Raw genomic sequence first — 20,737 nt, 5'->3', positions numbered from 1 at the left:
AACATCCATAAGTCATGCATGGAAAAGTGCTAGCCCAAGAAGGCTTCTGTATTAAGCAAAAATTCCAAGACACATATTTACATCATACATCACTAGCCCCGGTGGTGGGATATTGGACCCAATCCTTGCTCTTCAAAGAAGACTAAAACTCTCTATGCTTTGCGAGAGGAGCCTAGGTGAAAAGTCCTTTGCTTATACAATGAGGGGTTATATATAACCAAGGGGTGATGCTTGACCCTTGTGACTCTTTGACTACCCTCGTGACTGTTCAACTTCCAATGAGTTTTCAACTGACATGATTCTTCATATTCATGTATGTCCATTGGACTTCCACTTTACATTACATTTGATTTACAATATACATGGCTCATAATAGTGATGTGGCCTTCGACAACTCATGACACGACTTGACATGACACTGCCATAGTTTTTAAAACCGTTTTTGGAAACCGGTTACCGGTCAAACCGGCCGGTTAGCAAGGCTGCCGGTCTGAACCGGCCAAAAAACCCGGTTTGACTGGGCCTTTCGCCATTTTTCAGCCCTAACCGGTGAAAACCGGCCGGTTTAGGACAGAACCGGCCGGTTTTAGGCATGCCCACCAAAACATGGAAAAAGGCGGATTTTTTACTGTGGTTTAGGGAAATTTGATTGTGGTTTAGGGGTTTTTGACTGTGGTTGAGGCTGATTTTGATATCGACACCACAGGTTTGGATTTGACATAGCCTATAGGTTAAGATTTCTCATGTATACTCCTTGTCTTTGCCATATAAAACTCCTCCCAATCCTTAGATGCTTCATTATATTAGACTTTGATGCTTCCATGTCTACTTTAAACTTCAGGAAATTCAGATGCCAAAGGTAGCTCAGAGCTTGGACAAGTATTATTGTTTCTAGTTGTCATAAAAAACGCCTTAAATCTATCAATAAGTTAGGTTACAGAATTCCACGTTTTTGTACTTTAGATGTCACTGTCCAAAGAAACTCGGATGTCAGAGTTCTGATTTTTCATAGAGGTGTTATTTTGGATGTTTGCGGGGTAATGTAATTCAAAGAGTTTCTGATGTCCACAGGAACTTTCACATTAACATGTACAGTCATCAGAACTCCAGTGTAACTTCTCCTTAATTTCTAGTGAGGAAGTTCGGCCTTTATATCTGATATAACATAAGCTTTTTGGTTCTCTTTCAAAGTCTCGGCTCACCTTGCTATAGTACATAGAAATTTAGAATTTGCCCTGAAATACAGAGAGAGAAAATGCAAATGCCTTACAGGTCTTGAACAAACTATTTAAACCTTCTTATATTCTTATTCCTTTGGAGCACTCCTTGACCTCAGCACTTTTATGATCTTTGACTTCTCTGAAAATCAGACTTTTTGCTCTGAGTCGGCATCAGAACCAGGATTAGTAGCGACATCAAGGAAAGGCAAAGAAGCAATGGAAGGCACTAGTCGTGCAGGTCGACAAACTCGTGCTTCCATTAGGTCCACTTCTATAACTATTATCATTGGTGGCATTGATACTGAGGTTGCAGATCAGGCTGAGGCATCCTCAGACTCTGAACCAGATGATGTCTATGTAGCTCCTGATGATGATCCTATGTCTAGTAGTGGTGATGAACTTGATGATTGATCATGTGTACAGTGTAGACTTGTAGTAGGCCAATGGCCTCATAGCTTGCAGCATTGTTTTTGGACTTTATAGGCCATTTAGAGCCTCATTTCTTATGTATTTTGCTATTTTGTCGATGATATGTATTGTACTCGGTGCCATTTTGATATATTCACCTTTACATGGTATATAAATGAGCAAACTTTGCATATTTTGTCTCTATTGGCTTGGAATCATGGTTTTACATCTTAAAATAGTTTTGTTTCATTAAAAATTAATTATTTAATGTATTTTTGTAAAACCGGTTCGTTTAGACCAAACCAGTCCCGGTTAGACCGGTTCCGGTCGGTAAACCGGTTCATTAGGTGGACCGGTCCGATCACCGGTTCCGGTTTTAAAAACATTGGACACTGCTGACATGGACTGGCTTGCTGAGGTCGCAATGTCAAGTCGTTGTTGCCGCTAAGTGATAGATGTGTTCTTGGATGTGCTTTCTCTTCTCCTCTGCATAGCTTGGTGGTGCAGGGTCTTCAATGATCTTTGGTCTTGAGAGGTAGTTGCATGCATGTGTTCCCCTCTGCTAGTTCTTGATAAGCTCCTTTGCTCGTCAAGCGACAAGTGAGTCTCTAGGCATGCTTCCCTCCAACTTTTCCTTCTTCATCCTCTCAGCATGACTTGAGAGTGTACCTGTTCCTGCAATTCACTCATGACGAGCCGACGTCAATCCAGAAACTCCCTACTCTAAGATGGTGCATTATCATCCATGGACTAAGCTGAGAACAAGTCACAAGCTGGGAGACAAGGCTCAATGACTACGCATTGCGCATCTCCAATTGGCAGGGCGAGAACTTGATCACTGAGACTGCACAGCACAACTCAAGCTTGACTGAGGAACTTTTGAGCACAGTCCTCACTGAGGAGAAAAATTGCGCAGTGGCCACTGGGAGACAAGGTTGCATAGTTCAAGTCGGCAATGGCTGGTGCAAGGTAAGGCCAAAGGAGGTCAGTTTTGTGCAGTTTTCAGAGGCAAGGAGGACTAGACAGCAAAGAGGCCTGGGATCCAAAACTGCGCAGTTCTGGAGGACAGTGAGATTCAGCAAAGGGGTTTCCAAGAGGGAAATCGAGGCTCAGAGAGAGTCACACTGAGAACTTCCACAAGGGAAGTAGAGGAGCACCGAGATGGCAGTGAACAGGGTAAGAGACCAGGACAAACTGGACAGAGCCTCAAACTTCGTAGTCTGGAAGGCCATAATCTTATCCGTTCTAGACAGGAACCGTCTCAAGCACTTCGCCTTGAGGACAATAGCGATCCCAGTTGACTCCGCTGATAACGATAAGTACAAGGATGCAATGGCGAGGGCCAAGAGCATCATCCTTGATGGGGTCAAGGACCATGTAGTACCACACATCGTCGAGAAGAATACGACAAATGAGATGTGGGAGGCCCTAAAGAAGTTGTATCAGCATACTTTTGTGCAGAGGAAGATGCTACTAGAAAATCAGTTGCGGTCATACCAGATGCAGAAGGGAGAACAGATCGACATCTTCCTCAGTCGATTGAAGGAGGTCCGGGATCAGCTAACTTCCATAGGGGCCATGTCGAATCAAGAATTGATGGTGAGAACAGCCCTGAACGTAGTCTCAAAAGACTGGGAGGTGTTTGTCCAGAACATACTGGGCAAGGCGACCCTTCCAGATTGGGAGGAATGGTGGGCGGCTCTTCGCCAAAAAGAGATCAGAAGGCTAAGCAAGGCAGGAAGCAGCAGCAAGGGGATCAGAATCAAGGAGGAAGAGGAGGATGTTGCCCTAGCATCTGAGGGAAAGCAAGAGAAATGGAAGAAGGACCTATCCAAGGTCAAATGCTTCAACTGTGGGGAACTGGGTCACTATGCGAGCCAGTGTCCGAGGAAGAAGAGCAAAGGAGAGGCTTCCGAGACCAAGGCAGCGCCAGCAAGGGCGAAGAAGGAAGTGGATACAAATGATGACTGTGCCATGAGTGCTCACATGCCACTTGAGCAGAAGTGGGGAGACATCGAGCTGTAGTCAGACGGACTACAGGCGATGAGGGGCAGGATCCTTGAGGTACCCAACCTCTCGGATTATACTTGGGTACGGAGCCCCGAAGAGGAGTAGCAGTGCTCGCGGATGTCGGTAGAGACGGATGCGGATGAAGTGACAGAGGGAGCTACAGTGCAGGAGTCCCAGAACAGCGTGAGGAAGCAGTGCGAGATGGACAAAGTTGTTGCAGCACCGCAGAGGTCAAAGAGGGAGCACTTGTCAGTGACAGAGGGAGCTTCAGCATTGAGAGTGTTTCTAGCCTGACGGAGATGTCAGAGTTGGGAGATCATTTACTTACTTCTCAGTAACTAAGTTGCAGTGCAGCAGTTAGCAGTAGCAGTGCTATGGGCAACATGATGCAGCATGATGAGAGGAATTGCAATGCAGATACAGCAGTCGTAGTGGCAGTGGCAGGGCCATGGGCAGCAGCACGGATGTAGAGGGAGTTGTTGTACGGATGTAGTAGTGGCAATGGCAGGGCCATGGGTAGTAGTACATGATGCAGCAGTGCAGAGAATGTTGGGCAGCAGGCTTAGCATCAACATAGGGACCGATGTCGGATGATCAGGGTGATGCTCAGTGAGAAGTACTACTAGAGCACAGTGCTCGCTAAGAGGGAGTGTTGATTTGGAGTAGTACCGGATGTGCTCTAGCCACGAAAATTGGTGGAGAGGCTAAAGCACATGAGATCTCCAATACCCAGAGATGGTTTGGGCAGATTCTAAAAAGTTTGGGAGATATTAAAATAATTAATATTTTTAATAGAGTCCCTAAGTCTAAACTTAGGAAAAATAAAATATTAATGTGAATTAATATAACACTGTGTTAGAAGGGTCCAAAAGTCATGGATCAAGCCATAGTTAATCTTAGCTGTTGATTAGGGACTTAATCTCGGTCGTTGAATTGTCAACGAGAAAAGTATAAAAGGAGGCTTGAGGGTGAGTTGGAGAACACACCAAGTTGATCAAGAATTCGATATTTTGGGGCTAGGCTTGCTGAGGAAATCGAAGGAGTGATCAAAGCTGCAACTGAGGGGCAGTGAATACAGAAGCAAAGAGTCAGAGATAGTACCGAGAGGATCAGCGCAGAAGCCGAGAGTGAGGGATGCAGAGCCAGCTAGAGGTTCACGCAGAGCCAGCCAAGGCTCACACAGAGCCAGCCAGGAGTTGCACAATGCCTCAAAGAGCCAGCGTGGGTGACTTAGAGGCTAAGGGCTGACACAGTACCTCCAGGGGCTGACGCAGGGAGAGCTAGGCTACGTTGGGTAGACGCTGGGCTAGAAAGGGCTAACACAGTCTCTAGAGGCTGACGTTGGGGTTTTCGTGGGGCAGATTAGAACTGGGAGCTGTCAGAGTGTTTATCCGAGGTTTCAGCCGGAATATCTGCTTCCGAGTAGAGAGGTACTACTGCCGAGATTATTCTCTATTGGGTGAGCCGGTTTTGGCACCCATATTGTATTCAGACACTGCATAATAATAAAACCCTTAGATAGTTGCACCAGTTTTCCCACATTGGGTTTTTCCGGAGACATTGGTCCAAAAACAACAGTGACACTTGTGTGCTTGTTTTGTTTCCTTCAGTTGATGATTTGTAATGTGTTGAGCATGTACTTGTATTTATTTCCAGTATTTACATGGTAAATAACTTGTTAATTAACAGAACAAGTAGGCAGGAATAAATCAGTAAAGTACATGAAGGGTTTCTAAGAGTTAGGCTTATAAATTCCGACAAATAGATCCAAGGTTGAGATTTATCCATGCCAGGTTATCTTCTGTGCAGATTATCATTCATATTGGGTAATAACAAGCATCTACTTCTTCGATTGGGCATTAATTATATCTCTCGATATTCTAAATTTTCCCATAAATGAAACAAACATGCAATACACTGTTTGGTTCGTTCACTACAAAAACTAATAAAATTTGGTTTAAACCCATCTAATGTACTCTCCAAAAAGGCCTAACCTGTCAACAGACATCCAACTATCTATTCCACAGACAACATGATACAATCTTTGACGTGCCACTGAAGTGGGCACCATGCCCCTCTTCTACCTGTGGCAATACTCTATCTGCTAATAGGTTTATTTGCTTCTTTTGTTTGTACTCTCTTAGAAGCAATATTCATATGGAGACAACTTACTAAAATATCTTTTAAGAATGGCATCATTATGATATAAATACAATTTTACAAAACCACCTGAATCTGTCCAGCATCATAAGATTTTGCAGCGGGTGAATCAGATGAAGGTTCTGCAGAAACAGACGATGACATGAATGCCCGGATGGTGGTAGAATATCTTGCAGGCATGACATTTGTAATTGTTTTGAACGTGTGTACGCTTCTGCACAAAAAATCACCACATGAGAAACAACAATAAACAGTTAAATATGTAAAAATACATACCTATCCAAGCATGATTTATCTGGGGTCGGGCTTTTATTATGTTGCAACAAACTTAAAGGTTGAATCTCCTTTGTGAATGTCATTTAACTGGGGTGTCAGAAATCCATTATAAAATCTAGCAGTATTTATCTACTTAAATAGAACAATAAACCAATGTTGCGAACATCAGCATCGGGATAAAATCGGCAGGGGTCTGAAAAACAAAAAAATCGGGAAAGTATCAGTAAAAAATCGGCAAACATTGGCAAAATTAAGATAACATAAAAATATCTTTAAAAATCGGCAAACATCGGCTAGGCCAAAAAATCGTGATTTCGAGATAAAATTGGGATGTTATCGAGATGTTCGCAACACTGCAATAAACAGATTACAGAACTGAACTCATGGCAGAAAAATAAATTCCAGCATGGCAAGAAAGAAAGTCGATTGAATTGAAAGATGCTCAAGGTAGGCGCTGTATTACTTTCAGGCATAGTTACCAAAATCAAAAGAACTGAACATTCATTTGACACAACTTTTGTCAGAAATTTTTTTTAAACAGGGTTAAATTTAAACAATGATATAGGTATCCCAGTCTTTCAAGTAATCCAGGCATGAATAAATAAATGGCTTACAAGGAGAAGCAATCAATCACCATTGTCCATTGGCCTACCATTAGAACAAAAAATGTCATCTTTATTCAGACAGAACAGAGTTTGTAAAATCCAGCTGAATTTTTTGGTTGGCAGACTTTCATAACTAGGGTATAAACCTTACACCTTCAGGCATAAACTATAGTCTATATGTTATTGTATAAATCTGGTAAATGAGAATTTTACTAAAGTGCTCTTATTATAACTGTTGTATAGCAACTCCAGTGTATAGGCCTTTCTTCTCTAAATATTTGAACAACGAGAAGAAGCCTTCAAGCTTTAAACAATGGGTTGTATGCAGTGCTAAATGTGGACACACAAAAAGGATATCCCCTGGGAAAAGGGGACGCCTAGCAAAACATTTGGCTACACCGTACCTTTTTGCAAAACTCCACAACACACACACACAATTGTTTTACCAGTGTGGGGCATTTGGAAGAAAAATGAACTTATGAGCACCCCTCCCAAAAACAGGACATCTAGATTCCAGACAACCCCCATGCCAGTTTTTTGAAGAAAAACATAAAAGCTACAGCCATTTAGTAGTGCTTTTTCCTATCTAGCAGCATGGAGGAAGGGTCAAATCACTGCTGGTCTTTAATTTCTTAGCAGATTATTTTTGCTTATTTCAGGTTCATCATTTCTAGCCTTTAAACTTCGAGACAGGGCCCCATATGATCAGGACCTCATCATCCCCCATCCCCCATAACATTCCTTAAAATTTGGGGGAGTCTCCACACATTCCCAAAGTGCTCTCCCAGCTCCCATGTTACCACATCCCAGAAACTTGGTGGAACATAGTTTCTAAGTTGTCATGGCAATCAAAAATCCAAGGTGAGCTAAGAACTAATAATTAAAGGCACATACATTGCCAAAACTTGAAGGTGAAGGTGAGGCGACTCCAATGCATCAAAGACAACCATATAGGCTATTCTATAAATGTGATTCACAGTCAAGAGTTATGCTCTAGGGTTTTAGACAATGTTCCATCAAGTTTCCAGGAAAGCAAGGGGTGGGGGGGAGTTGTGGGGCAAGCACAGGGAAACCAGTCCAGGGGACAAGAGACACACCTCAAATTTTAGGAAACATCAGGGTTCTGGACATACGGTACCCCATTCAAAATCCTTTAAAAAAATAAAAAATTAAATATCTGAGAAACAATGACAAGTTATAAACATGAACAACAAGAGCAAGAAATAAATGTTCATGTTTGTTTTAGGGTTTTTACTTTTTGGCATTTAAAAAATACTTTTTTAAAAGCTATTGGGCAAAGGCTGAGGGGGAAATGCTGAGAATTCCCCCACAAAAGGGAAATGACCCCCCATGCTTCTCCCCAAATTTACACAAAAAGAGGATGCAGGGAAACGGCCCCCACCAAGTTACACTGTTATAGAAACAAAGGAAGCATGGGGGACATGCTCCCCTTGTAGCACTGTTTTTAGAAAAAGAACTTAGACTTTATATTGAAGACATTTTCATATCAATTTTACTAGTTGTACCACACAGTTCAATGCTCAGAAATCTCAAATTCATGCCAACCTAATAATGATTACCTGGCATGTATTGCACTTCACAAGCTGAAATTTTATTTGAACGCAACCTTGCCCATGCCTTCTCATTTGTGAACATGATTTTTACTACACACCTTTTGCTACAAAAACAGCATAGCTGAACCAACTTTTGTACTATGTGTTTTCCGTTTGTTATTTTGCAGTAATCATGAATCAGGACTGCTTATTGGCTCTCTGGTATAGATGAACCTAGTATAGTATAGATCTCTAGCATAGCTGAGCCTAATTTTGCACTATGTTTTTCCTCTTTGTTATTTTGAAATTTGCAGTAATCATGAATCAGGACTGCTTAATAGATCTCTAGTAATAACAAATTTTCCCTAATACTTGATTTGTTACTGTCACTGGTATGTTTTGACAAACTCAATTATGATTAAACATGACAGTACACAGGCCAAGGCAGCCTAGCATGTTTAGCAAACTTCTGATTTAGTCAATAGAGGTTTTCATGGAGATACCCTTATATGAGTTTTCAAACCATCCATATAATGAATGATCTGATAATCTTTTGGAATGTTTGACAATCTGGCCAAAAAAATTCCATTTTATAAGTTTATTCTTTTACTATTGCTAACTAGGTCATGTAAATCTGTTGATTAAATTCTTCTTGCTTGTCATTTCAGGAGCAAATCATTCTATTGATTTTTGTTATAATTCAGATAAACAAGTTAGGGAAGGGCATGCTTTTGCTTCCACAATCATGCGTTAGACACACTTAAAAAAGAAATTCATTAGAGGTAATTTTTCCCGTTTTCTTTACCTCACACACATAAAATAAGTGACCATAATGCACAACCACAACCTATGTTACCGGTAGCACCCATCACAACACCTGCTCCCCTCCTAGAGCTGCGCGTAGGTGCCCATGGGAGGCTCCCATAATTTAGGAGCACACTTTGAACGAATTTGAGATGATCCCTGCCCTTTTGGGAGCATGGCATTCCCTAGGACACTCTTGGAGACAAGGCACTTCCTGGATGCTCCCTAGGCACTCCATGTACACAATGAACCATGACTAAGACCTTTTGAGTAGGTTTGACCAAAAATGCAGGAAACTAATGTTAATGTTCAATTATTAACGTAAAAGTTGACATTTCCTTTACTCCTTTTTATCCTAAAAGTTTACATTTCCTTTATTTCTCATTTTTATCCTAAAAGTTGACATTTGTGAAATTTCCTTAAATTGCAGCAACTAGAAATTTATTCTTCTAACTGATTAATTATGCAGTTTATTTGCTACAACAAACAATGAATAAATCACACTGCAATTCTTCACAAATAAAAACATTGTGGAAAATAAAATGTTGGAACTGAGAAATATAGAGCACACACACAATATGATTGACACGGTTATTTTTTGGACAAATGTCCCTAGAAAAACCCAATGTGGGAAAATCGGTGCAGCAGATAAGAGCTTTATTATTATTATGCAGCAGTGAAAATCTGAGTACAATTTGGATGCCAAACTTGGCAATCCTCAACAAGATAATTTGACAAAAATTATTGAGGGGCATTTTCCCTTCTCCACGAGCAATCCCGACAAAACCTACCTTGGAAAAATTGGTCATCCAAACCCTTGCGCAAGCCCTCTATGTAGTGCTTGCGCAGACCCTCACACGTGTGGCTTGAAACTACCTCTGATCAAGTCGTCTTGCCTGCTACTGCTGCTAGAAGTGACTCTCCGGCCTTTTGGAAAATTATTACGGCCTCTGGAACCTAAATCGACCTCCTCCTCAGCCAAATCGAACTGCTCACTGACGTTGCCTGCGCAGCCGCACTGTGGAATAACTCTGCCTCTTGTTGTTGCCTCTCCGGAACTGGAAACTTCCTCTGGAATCACTTTTGTTGCTTCCTAACAGGCTTCAGCCTCTATGTTCTTTTTGGCTCGAACTTCTCTCACTTGTTGAATCACTGCAACCGGGTAGCTCAATCTGCCAACAATCTTAGCTCTCCATATTTCTCCTCAACCCCATGGACTTCCTTTTATAATCTCTCATTGGTGAACCAATGGTCGTGATTAGATCTCCATCAATGGCTAGGATCATCTCTGAGTCGATCCATGTGAGTTTCTAGAGAATTCTTACCTTTCCCAATTAATTGTTGTTAATTAATCACTTTTCCTAAGTTAGACTTGGAAAATATTTGGTCCTTTTTAACCACCCTCTACTTGGTATTTCTCTAGTTTTGGAAGGACAATATATCTATTACCTTCTCTATTTCCCACTGTGACAAATCGTGTGTCCCTTTTCTATCAATCTCTCTACTGTTTTTAATTCTAGCAAACCCTTCTTGATTTGTTTCTTTTGATTTGTTTCTTTTATTTCTTGCATAGGTTGTTGAGTGAAATTATACAAACATTCTCTAAAGAGATGACCGTACCCATGCCATTTCTTGCAGCGAAAGGAGATCTATTTGTAATTTAGGAGTTGTTCCCACATGTTATCATGATAGTTGATTTCAATATTGTTTAAAAGTGACTTCGTTAGATTCATGTATGCAAAAGTGTGGGCATATGAGACGTAGCAGTCATGCCTTGTGATTTCTAAATGCATAACTAAGGAACCTATAGCATTTCCTATACCCTCCAGAATATCATGTTCCCAAGATTTTAATTATTAACTAATTAACTTAATTGAGACATCTCTAGGTGTTTTCTCCTAAAACATTTTATGGGTTATGGAGATCTTGTGTTTCTTAGCCTCTTTGACCAAAGTCGAGACTAGAACACTTGTTCGATGCTACAAAAACTAACACTCCCTCTTAGCGAGGAAGTTGTTCTCTCTCTCTGTCTCATAACATCCTCCATACATGTTGTTGATGTCTGACCACTGTGACAACCTTCCATTGCCCACCAAGCCACTGCACATACTCTGATTTATCTGCCAATCTGTAGTTGAACCACCCTGCATCTGCGTTGTTGTTGACAGTGCACTGTACAACTTGTATTGTTGCCAACTTTGCTCAGTGCAGCAACTGATCTCATGTTGTTGTTAATGGTGTAACTACTACAACTGAGAACCAAACTCTTGTCCCTGCTACTAAAAAGGGTGCTCCACTATACCCATTTGTTCTCTAAAATAGACGAACTTAGATCTCCCAAGAGCTTTTGTGAGTATATTTGCAACCTGCGCTTCTATGGGAACATGTTGTAGTTGGACAGCTCCACGCTGCACACAACCTTTAATGAAATGATATTGTATATCTATGTGTTTCGACCTATCATGAAACATTGGATTTTCAGAGAGCCTGATGCAACTCTGATTATCACAGTAGATACCGGTCGCCTCCATCCTCTAGCCAAACAGGCTCACCAACATCTTCCAAAGCCATATAGCTTCGCACGTGGTTGTACTAACTGCCATATACTCTGCTTCTGTAGAGCTCAATGCTACTTTATTTTGCTTCCTGCTACACCAAGAAACCACCCATGATCCAACGTTGAAGCAGCACCCTGATGTACATTTTTTGTCCATTGAACTACTTGCCCAATCTACATCTGTGAATCTACATAGTCTGACACCATCACCTTGAGCATACCTCAATCCATACTCGACTGTGTCGCGTAAATACGTTAGAATGTGCCTCGTTGCTTTCCAATGCACTATCTTCGGCCCCACCATAAATTGACTAAGAGTGTTGACCGCGAAGCAAATATCTAGCCTAGTGTTGACTAGATACATGAGAGAATCAATAGGTTGTCTACACAAGGTGGGGTCAACGTCCTTGTCCTCTGATGCATCAATCTTCCTCCGGCTTGTAATCATAGGCGTAGACATAGGTCTACAGTCCTGCATCCTGAATCTCTTCAAAATCTTTGTAGTATATCTTCCTTGACCAAGGAAGATCTCCCTGTCCTTCTGCCATACTTCCAAGCCTATGAAGTAATGCATCAGCCCCAAGTCCTTCTATGAGCCCCGATGTCCCTATCAAGAAGATGGCATCCACATACAACACTAGGATGAGTGGGTCATCCTCTACCATCAAATAGTAAAAGTTGGGATCTGCATCACTCTTAACGAATCCCATCTGCTGCAAGTAATTGCCAATTCGACCATACCACGCAGTAGGAACTTGTTCCAACCCATATAGAGCTTTCTTCAGTCTGCACACATGCATGCCCCTCTCATGTGTCTCGAAGCCTTTTGGTTGTTCTATATATACCTCCTCCTTTATCACCCCATTCAAGAAGGTTGTCTTAACGTCCATCTGATCAATCTGCCATCCTATTTGCTCTGCCAGCAATATAACTGACTGGATAGAAGTATATCTGGCAATGGGGTGAAGGTCTCCTCATAGTCTATCCCTTCTTTCTGTGCATACCCCTTTGCCACGAACCTAGCCTTGTACTTCTCCACGCTGTCATCTGCAGCGTACTTGATCTTATAGATCCATTGAGAGCCCACAACTAACCTATCCTCAAGCCTCGACACCACCTCCCAAACATCGTTCGTCATGATAGAACTATACTCTTCTACCATGGCATCTACCCACACCTAATGTTGTGCAGCCTCCTGATAGTTGGAAGGTTCTACAACCTGTGCCACCAATGCTTGGTACCTGTCTAGTTGTCTGTGTTCTCTCTTGTTCGTCCTAGGAGCTCCAATGAACTCCTTTGCATCTCTCAATGTCTGATGAACTTCCCTGTTGGTTCGACCACTAGTGGTGGGAGGATCAACCAGCTCCTCATCCTGCCTCTGTTGCTCTGTCTGTTGCGGACTCACTGTATCTCCTGCACTTGAGGACATGCTGGTACTAATAACTGTATTGGATCCCTGTGACTATGCTAGCAGTAGTCGTAACGACTCCCCCTGCTGCTGAACCAATGGAACTTTTACTGGCTCACTCTGATCACTGTTGGCATCTCGCTAGATTTTTTGAAGGCTCTGTCTTCCATAAACTTCACGCCTCCTCTATGCCTTAGAGGTCTCGCTATACCCAATGGAATATCCCCTCTCTGCATTTTGATCCAACTTGGTACGCTTCTCATCTGGTACATGGAAATAAGCTATGCTACCAAAGATCCTGAAGTGACTGACTCCTGGCTTCTTCCCTGAGAAGACTTCTTCTAGTGTTATCTTCCCCAACGCCCTGGGAGGAACCCTATTCCGAATATACACAATCGTGTTAAATGCCTTTTCCCATAAGAACCTGAACAAATCCTGGTCATATAACATCACCTTTGCAGCCCCAACTATAGACCTGTTCTTCCACTCCACTACCCCATTCTGTTGTGGATTGTATGGAGTTGTCCACTCCCTCTTGATGCCTTCCTTCACACAGAAACCCGTGAAGTCACTATCTGTGTACTCACCATTGTTATCTGAGCGAAGCACCATGACCATTTTCCCTGTCGCACTCTCCACCAGAGCCTTAAACACCTTGAAGCGATCGAAGACCTCATCCTTGGTCTATAGAAAATAGATCCAAGTTTTCCTGGAATGATCATCAATAAAGGTGACGAAGTATTCGTACCCCTTGAGAGATCTAGTGGACATAGGACCACGTATGTCTGAGTGTATAAGCTACAACACACCACCTGATTTTCTTTCACTTCTTGGGAACATTGCCTTAGCATACTTCCCAAGCACACACACCTTGCACACATCATCATGTTTCGTGCCTAATGCTGGAATACCTGTTACTGTCTCCCTGAGCATTCTAAGTGCTCCATGATGTAAATGCCCCATCTTGCTATGCCATAACTCATTTAGGTCTTTCCCTGTGTCACTACCACTACTCACTAGTGCAATTGGAGAGTTGAACTTCTTTGTTTTTGCTTCTTTAGTGATGTCGTTGCTCGGAGAGGACTTGTGACTTTGCTTGGAGCGATATCTTTGACTCTTATACAAATATATACATAGTGTAACATGCCCTTAAGGGTCTTCAACATTTCTTTTGACTCTTTGACTTACTTATAGCACTTTGAAATGTGATAGACCTATTTCAATGAGCAAGAAACTCATTGATAAATATAACAAAAATAATATTTCTTTTCTTTTATAAATACAAATATCAAAAGTACATTTATGAAGACCGAACCTAGTTACACTTTCTTCAACGGATCTGCCCCTCCTCCTTGACTTCCACAGACTGCCTTTAACTGATCCAAATTCTGGTCAAAGACTTGACCCAATACACCTCCACAAAACGTTGTTGTCTTCCATGCTTGTATGTTGCTCCTACAATTCTGGTTAGGGAACAACCTTCAGTCCTTATCCTCCATGCAGTTAGCAAAACAAGCCTTATTTTGCTGCGGTCCTCCAAGGTAAGGCACCTCTTCCTCCACGCTACCCTTTTCTAGCCCTGTCCACCTAGACGCTACCCTTGAAGGGCCTCTAACTACTGACTATGGCCTGCGGCCTAGCACAAAAGTTAGCTATGGCTGCGGTCCTTCCTTAAACACCACCCAAACAATCCTTAACAACCCTCTTTTGTCACTAAGCCCTGCGTCCTTCACTCCCCAGCAAACCGATCAAGAACAACCCTTAACATACTCCGTTGTCACCTACAGCAAAAGGCCTCCACTATAGGAATACTCACATTGTCTTCTCAACCTCTTTCACATTGTCTCTAACCTCTTCTTGTTGCGACTATACCTCCTTTTCTCCACCGAAATTTCAGAGCTCTTCTTGGTGATGCATTGTCACACTTGGACACCTAAATGACTCCAAATCACGCTTAATTTATAGACATATAAGGGGATCTAACGAATCTTGAAGAGACACAACTATTGGAGTCGTTTTACACCAAGTCTACATGTCTTGGTAACCAATAATTACCTTGTCAACTTCAAAAATTCATTTCTCTCTAACTACAACTCAGATTCGAATAATTCTCGATGTGTTGGAATCATATCGTCGAGCACTATCATCCTCATCCAACACATGTCGTATCTTCATCATGGTTTTGGCCCAAATCACGATGGGTGCAAAACCCCCAAGCTTGGACCTCAAGCCCATTTGTGGCTCTTTGACCTCCAACCCTCAAACACCAAGGCTTGGAGTACCTCCCAAGCTACACAAAAATCAATAGTGTGAACCTCTTTGATAAGTTGCAATTACTCACCTTTACAAACACATAACTTGTTTATCCTGCAAAGTAGCCCATTTTGGAGATGACAACCAACAATGTTATCTCTATTGTCTTCATGACTACGCAGGCTTTGCAACTACTAAAACACCTTCTTGAAGCCATCATCCTATGTATATGCATCTTTGATGCATCATGGGTGAAAGGATCCATGTACATCAAAGTTCCCAAAGATATGATTTTTAATGTGGGTGGAGTTAAAAGCATGTCAACCAACCTCTTTGCGATCCCCTTCTTGCACTTGATCACTAAATGAAAATATTAAAAAAACCATCCAACTGTAATGCATAATATGTCGTAACTTACTTGGGCATTTAGGTATTGTAGTGGTTTGTGATCTATGTGGATGATTGTCTCATTACCCATCATATAATGCTTCCACTTCTTAACATCTTGTACCAGGCCATAGATATCCTTCTCATAAGTAGGGTAGATTAGAACCACCTCATGAAACACGTTAGGATGGTAACATACAGGGATTCCTCCATGCATCAAGGCTACTGCCATAAAACACCCACTCAAATATGTCTCCAATTCGAAGGCTTGTTGCAAGTTGGCAATGCAAGAAGTAGTGCTTGACTAATTTTCTTTTTTCAAATTGTCAAAAACATTTTGTTGACCCTTCCCCCACTAGAAACTCTTTCCACTGACTATTATGTTGAGGGATGGTGTGCCTACTGCTGGAAAAGAGAATGAATTTCCTTGGTATTGCAATGCCCAATGAAACTCCTAACTTCAAAAACATTGGTAGGCATTGGCTACTTCATGATGGCCCCCATCTTGACAGGTTCTATCTTGAGCTCTCCTTCATAAGTTACATACTTAGGGTAAACTCGCACTTCTTGAAATTTACCACCAATTGGTGCTTTTTCAATGTCGTTAGCACCTGTGTGAGACGTGCTCCTCCTTGGCAGCATTGTATACCAATATATTATTTAAATAAACAATAACAAATGAAACTAGATATGGGTGTTGCGTATCATTCATTGATCTCATGAATGTAGTTAGTGCATTACATAGACCAAATGGCATACCTAACCATTCAAACAAACCTTGTCTAGTTTTGAAGGTGGTATTTCAAGCATCTTATTCTTTGAGTCACACCCAATGATACCCTTATTTAAATCCAATTTGGTGAAGTATTTTTCTTGCTACCATTGGTCCAATGGGTCATGAATCATAGGTATGGGCACCTGTTCTTAACTGTAATTTTCTTTAATGCTTTGTAAAGAATGCACAATTTCCAACTCCCATCCTTATTTGGCACAAATATAATGGTTGACCCACATGGTGAGGTACTTCGTCGAATAACATCCTACTCCAACAATTGCTTTATCACATAGCCCCGCTAAATTTATCCTAACCACACTTGCAAAAACTTGATTTTCATCTCTCATACATTTTGTCAAACACTTTACATGTAAACCTTTCTTCAAATACTTTGTATACAACCAATTAAGTAGTCTTTTTCTTGTAGATATTTTGTTAAACATTTTGTATGAAATCAAATAAGAAACATTGTTCTGGTCACACTTGTAAGATACTAACTGAAATATACCACTCAATCATGCAACTTTTGTTTTATGTTTGAGGTATTTTATCAAATAGTTTGTATGCAAATTGTAATAAAACACCTTTAACACATTTATTCAAATGCTTTGCATGCAAATATACATAGATCAACTACAACAATACTATCATACAACAATGCTAGCATACATCAATATTACCCCATCTACAAAATGGCATTTTCATTGGGGCATTTCATTAAACAGTTTGTATGTAAAGAACCATTAAACCACTTAGGCATTTCTTCAAACACTTTGCATGCAAACTAATATAGCAACTTCCTTGGGGTATATCTCCTAAATTATAGCAGTGCAAGATATGAAAACTGGACCAAATGATCAATGGGAGTTCCTTTCACTATGGTCCAAGTTTCATCCTCATGAACCTCCTCAATGAAATGTTATAGCTGAAATTACAACATGACATGTTTGATGCATGATTTTAGGAGCATCTAGAAAGCTCCACTTTCTTTGATCATATCTCCTGAAATATCGTAATTAAAGATCTGAATGTTGGACTAGATGATCAACAAGATTTTCCCTCACTATGGTCCAAGTTTAAGCTTTTGGAACCTCCCAAAAGAAAAGTTATAGCAGAAATTCCAACATGACTTGTTTTATGCATGATTTTAGGAGCATCCAAGAAGCTTGACTTCCTTTGAGAATATCTCCTAAAATATCATGACCAGAGATCTGAAAGTTGAACCATATGATCAAAGGGATTTCCCATCCCTATGGTCCAAGTCTCAGCATTTGGAACCTCCCAGAAGAAAAGTTATAGAAAAAATTGGACTAGAGGATCAATGTGATTTCCCCTCACTATGGTCCGAGTTTCAACTTCTATGACCTCCTAGAAGAAAATTTATAGCAGAAATGCCAACATGACCTATGTAAAGAAGAATTTAGGAAGTGTATCTTCCTTAACTGGTGTTGTTATTAAATTTAATACATATAAAAAGATACAACCAAATAGTATAACAATTGCAACCATGCTAAATTTGTTGAAGTATAAATGCATGTACATATAAACTTGCTAAAAAAGAAATTAAATAGGCATGCATAAGAGATACTTATCTTGAGATAAATCTTTTCTAATCTAGAATTGAAGAAGGGTGAGCAACTTTCCAGCCAACCATAGGCTCAACTAGGTTGCAATCATTCTCATAGCTAGCTAGCCCCAAGCCATATCTTGATGCCTTGAGGGGAAAACTAAGCTCAAGTATTTAACACAGTTTCTGGGCCAAATTTAGCACAAAAAGTGAAGGCCACTCTCCTCCACACACAAGAAAGGATCTCAGTGTTCAACCTTTCTATTTTGTGTCCATGTTGAAGGAAATGTAACTAGGTTCGGTCTTCATAAATGTACTTTTGATATTTGTATTTATTCAAGAAAAGAAATATTATTTTTATAATATATGTCAATGAGTTTCTTGCTCATTGAAATAGGTCTAGCACTATTTAAAGTGCTATAGGTGAGTCAAATAGTCAAAAGAAAAGGTTGAAGACCTTAAGGGCATGTTACAACTTGTATAAACATATATTAAAGTCAAAGAGAAAACCTCCAAGCAAAGTCAAATCTACTCCTATGCAATGGCACCAAAAAGAAGCTCCTTCAAGCATGCTACACCATCATGGAAACTATCTGAAGTCTCCTCAACAAATTAGCCTCCAAACAACCCTCAAAGTCGGCCTACAAACAAGGTGACTAGTCGGCCTAAATGGAGGGACAGAGCTCTATATATAGAGGTTGTCCACTCGTCCATAACGCACTCAATGAGCTCTGAAATCTGTGAAGGGTAAAAGGAAGAAAGAACAAAGGAAGAGGGTCTCCAAGGGCAACGAAGAGGAAGGGTATACCACTGAAGTCAAGGAGTCTGATCTAGGGCTGCTGCAGTCACACGTGCAAGGAAAACAGAGGGTTGTCCCTCCGGCTAGGACAGTAGCAATCGATAGACACTCATCTATCTTCGATTAGGACTAAAACTAGGCCTACAAGGCCTCCTACTCTAGCGTAGAAGAAAGACACTCAAGCGAAGGAGAGAAGAGCATGTAAACACCTAGTAATCCTCCCACACGTGCGAGAAACTAGGGCGGCAAAACAATAGTACAGTCATACTCATATCTCAAGAAGGATCTTGGTTGGTTAAAGAAGAAGTCTACTTGAGCAAGGGATAGAAGAGGAACACCTCATCTAGAAGGCTCACTCAAGGAAGGTCTATCTCTAGACAAAAATTCACTCAAGGGTTTTTCTCTCAAGAGAAGAGAGGTTTTGGCCCTCGCAGAGGGTAAACATCTTGTGTTCTTGTTTTATGTTTTGGTAGCAGTTTGATGAAGTACACACATATGCACTAATAAGAAGAAGAAGAATAAGAATAAGCTAATAAGGAAAAATAAAAATACTCCACAAATTGTTATCAAAGTAATGAAGAATCACACTACACACACTTATCCTAGATTCTTCAACATGGTATCAAAGCTAAGGTGACACATCAAGGAAAGGGAAACTCAAGAACACTTATCAAGGAGAAGCATTTACAAAGTGGAAGAATCAAGCCTAGAAGTCTCAATCACTTCAAGGACAAGAAGGGTCTACAATCCATCATTCATCAAGGAGGTCTACAAAGCTAGAAGAAGAGCCTTGCATAAAGGCAAATAAGAGCAAATTGAAGCAGGGTCTACATCAAGGCACAAGTCATCAAGCAAATCCCATCATTAAGCAAGTCCACTTGAAGAAGGCAACTTGAATAACATCAAAATCCTAGGAAGGCAAGCCATCAAGTCTTCAAGGAGGAAGCAAATCCATTACATCTCAAAATTTATCAAGTAAGTACATGTCCCCTTATGAATATACATCTATGTTTTTTTGCAAGAAAGCAATAAATTGGTAGGTACCAATAACTTTCTTGCATGGAAGAAGAGGACTGATCTACTTTTCAAGGAGAATGAACTCCTAGAACATGTCAAAGGGAATATCATTGTCCCTGCTAAGGAACAAACTCAAGCCTTAGCCAAGTACAATAAGGATGAGACAAGAGCTCAAAGGATTCTAATAGAATCAATCAAAGACTCTCTCATTCCCTATGTCTCCAAATTTGAGACATCGAAAGAAATTTATGATAAGCTAGTAGAGCTATTCTCGGTATCCACAACTGGAGAAGTGATATCTCTGAGGAATGAATTATACAAGATGAAGATAACAAAGGAAGGAATAGCTCCCTACTTCATGAAAATCTCTAAAATGAGAGATCAACTTCAAGAGCTTGGGGAAGTCATGTCTGACAAAGAGATGACAACCGTAGTACTCAATGCTCTACCTGAGGATTGGGGCAACTTCACCTCAAGCATATATGCCAAGAAAGAAGCAACCACTCTAAGTGAAATGTGGTCTCTATGCAGAATAGAGGAAACCAAACTCAAGGCAAAAGAAGATGTGGGATCAAAGGAGCAAGCATTTGCTACCATGGCCAAGAGAAAGGGTAAATTTGGCAAGTTTGGTCCATGAAGAACAAACAAAAAAGACATGTCCAAAATCCAATGTTTTGGATGCCAAAAATATGGACACTACAAAAGGAATTGTCCTAAGCTTAATAAGGACAACAACAACAAAAGAAAGAGGGAAGAAGCTCACATAACTCAAGAAGTGAAAGAAGAAGGAAAGAAGCAAAAGAAGGAAGATCCTTCGGATCTCTACTATGACTAGGTCAAACTCTTTACTTCTAGACTTCTTTCAAAGTTTTGAGTAGTATAGGAGCATGTAGGAATAGAATAAAATTGCATGGCTAGAAACATCCTCTAGAATCTAG

The 20,737-nt window shown here is 40.8% G+C and overlaps 1 protein-coding gene across 2 annotated transcripts in view; it reads right to left on the bottom strand.

Annotated features, from left to right (window-relative positions):
* The window catches only part of LOC149237885 (DNA gyrase subunit B, chloroplastic/mitochondrial-like), a 135,692-nt gene that overhangs the window by 84,770 nt on the left and 30,185 nt on the right, over nucleotides 1-20,737 (bottom strand). For both annotated transcript variants that reach the window (XM_089366881.1, XM_089366882.1), the window contains exon 2: nucleotides 5,868-6,012. In XM_089366881.1, coding sequence (XP_089223007.1) covers nucleotides 5,868-6,012 — 145 coding nt within the window. The remainder of the gene's footprint in view (nucleotides 1-5,867; nucleotides 6,013-20,737) is intronic.

This window comes from Pinus tabuliformis, chromosome 8 (assembly GCF_031772625.1).
Source record: "Pinus tabuliformis cultivar Carrire ecotype Pingquan chromosome 8, CPIR1, whole genome shotgun sequence".
In the NCBI taxonomy this organism is placed as follows: domain Eukaryota; kingdom Viridiplantae; phylum Streptophyta; class Pinopsida; order Pinales; family Pinaceae; genus Pinus; species Pinus tabuliformis.
The sequence above is the reverse complement of the archived record's forward strand: the minus strand, read 5'-3'. Positions and strand labels throughout refer to the sequence as shown.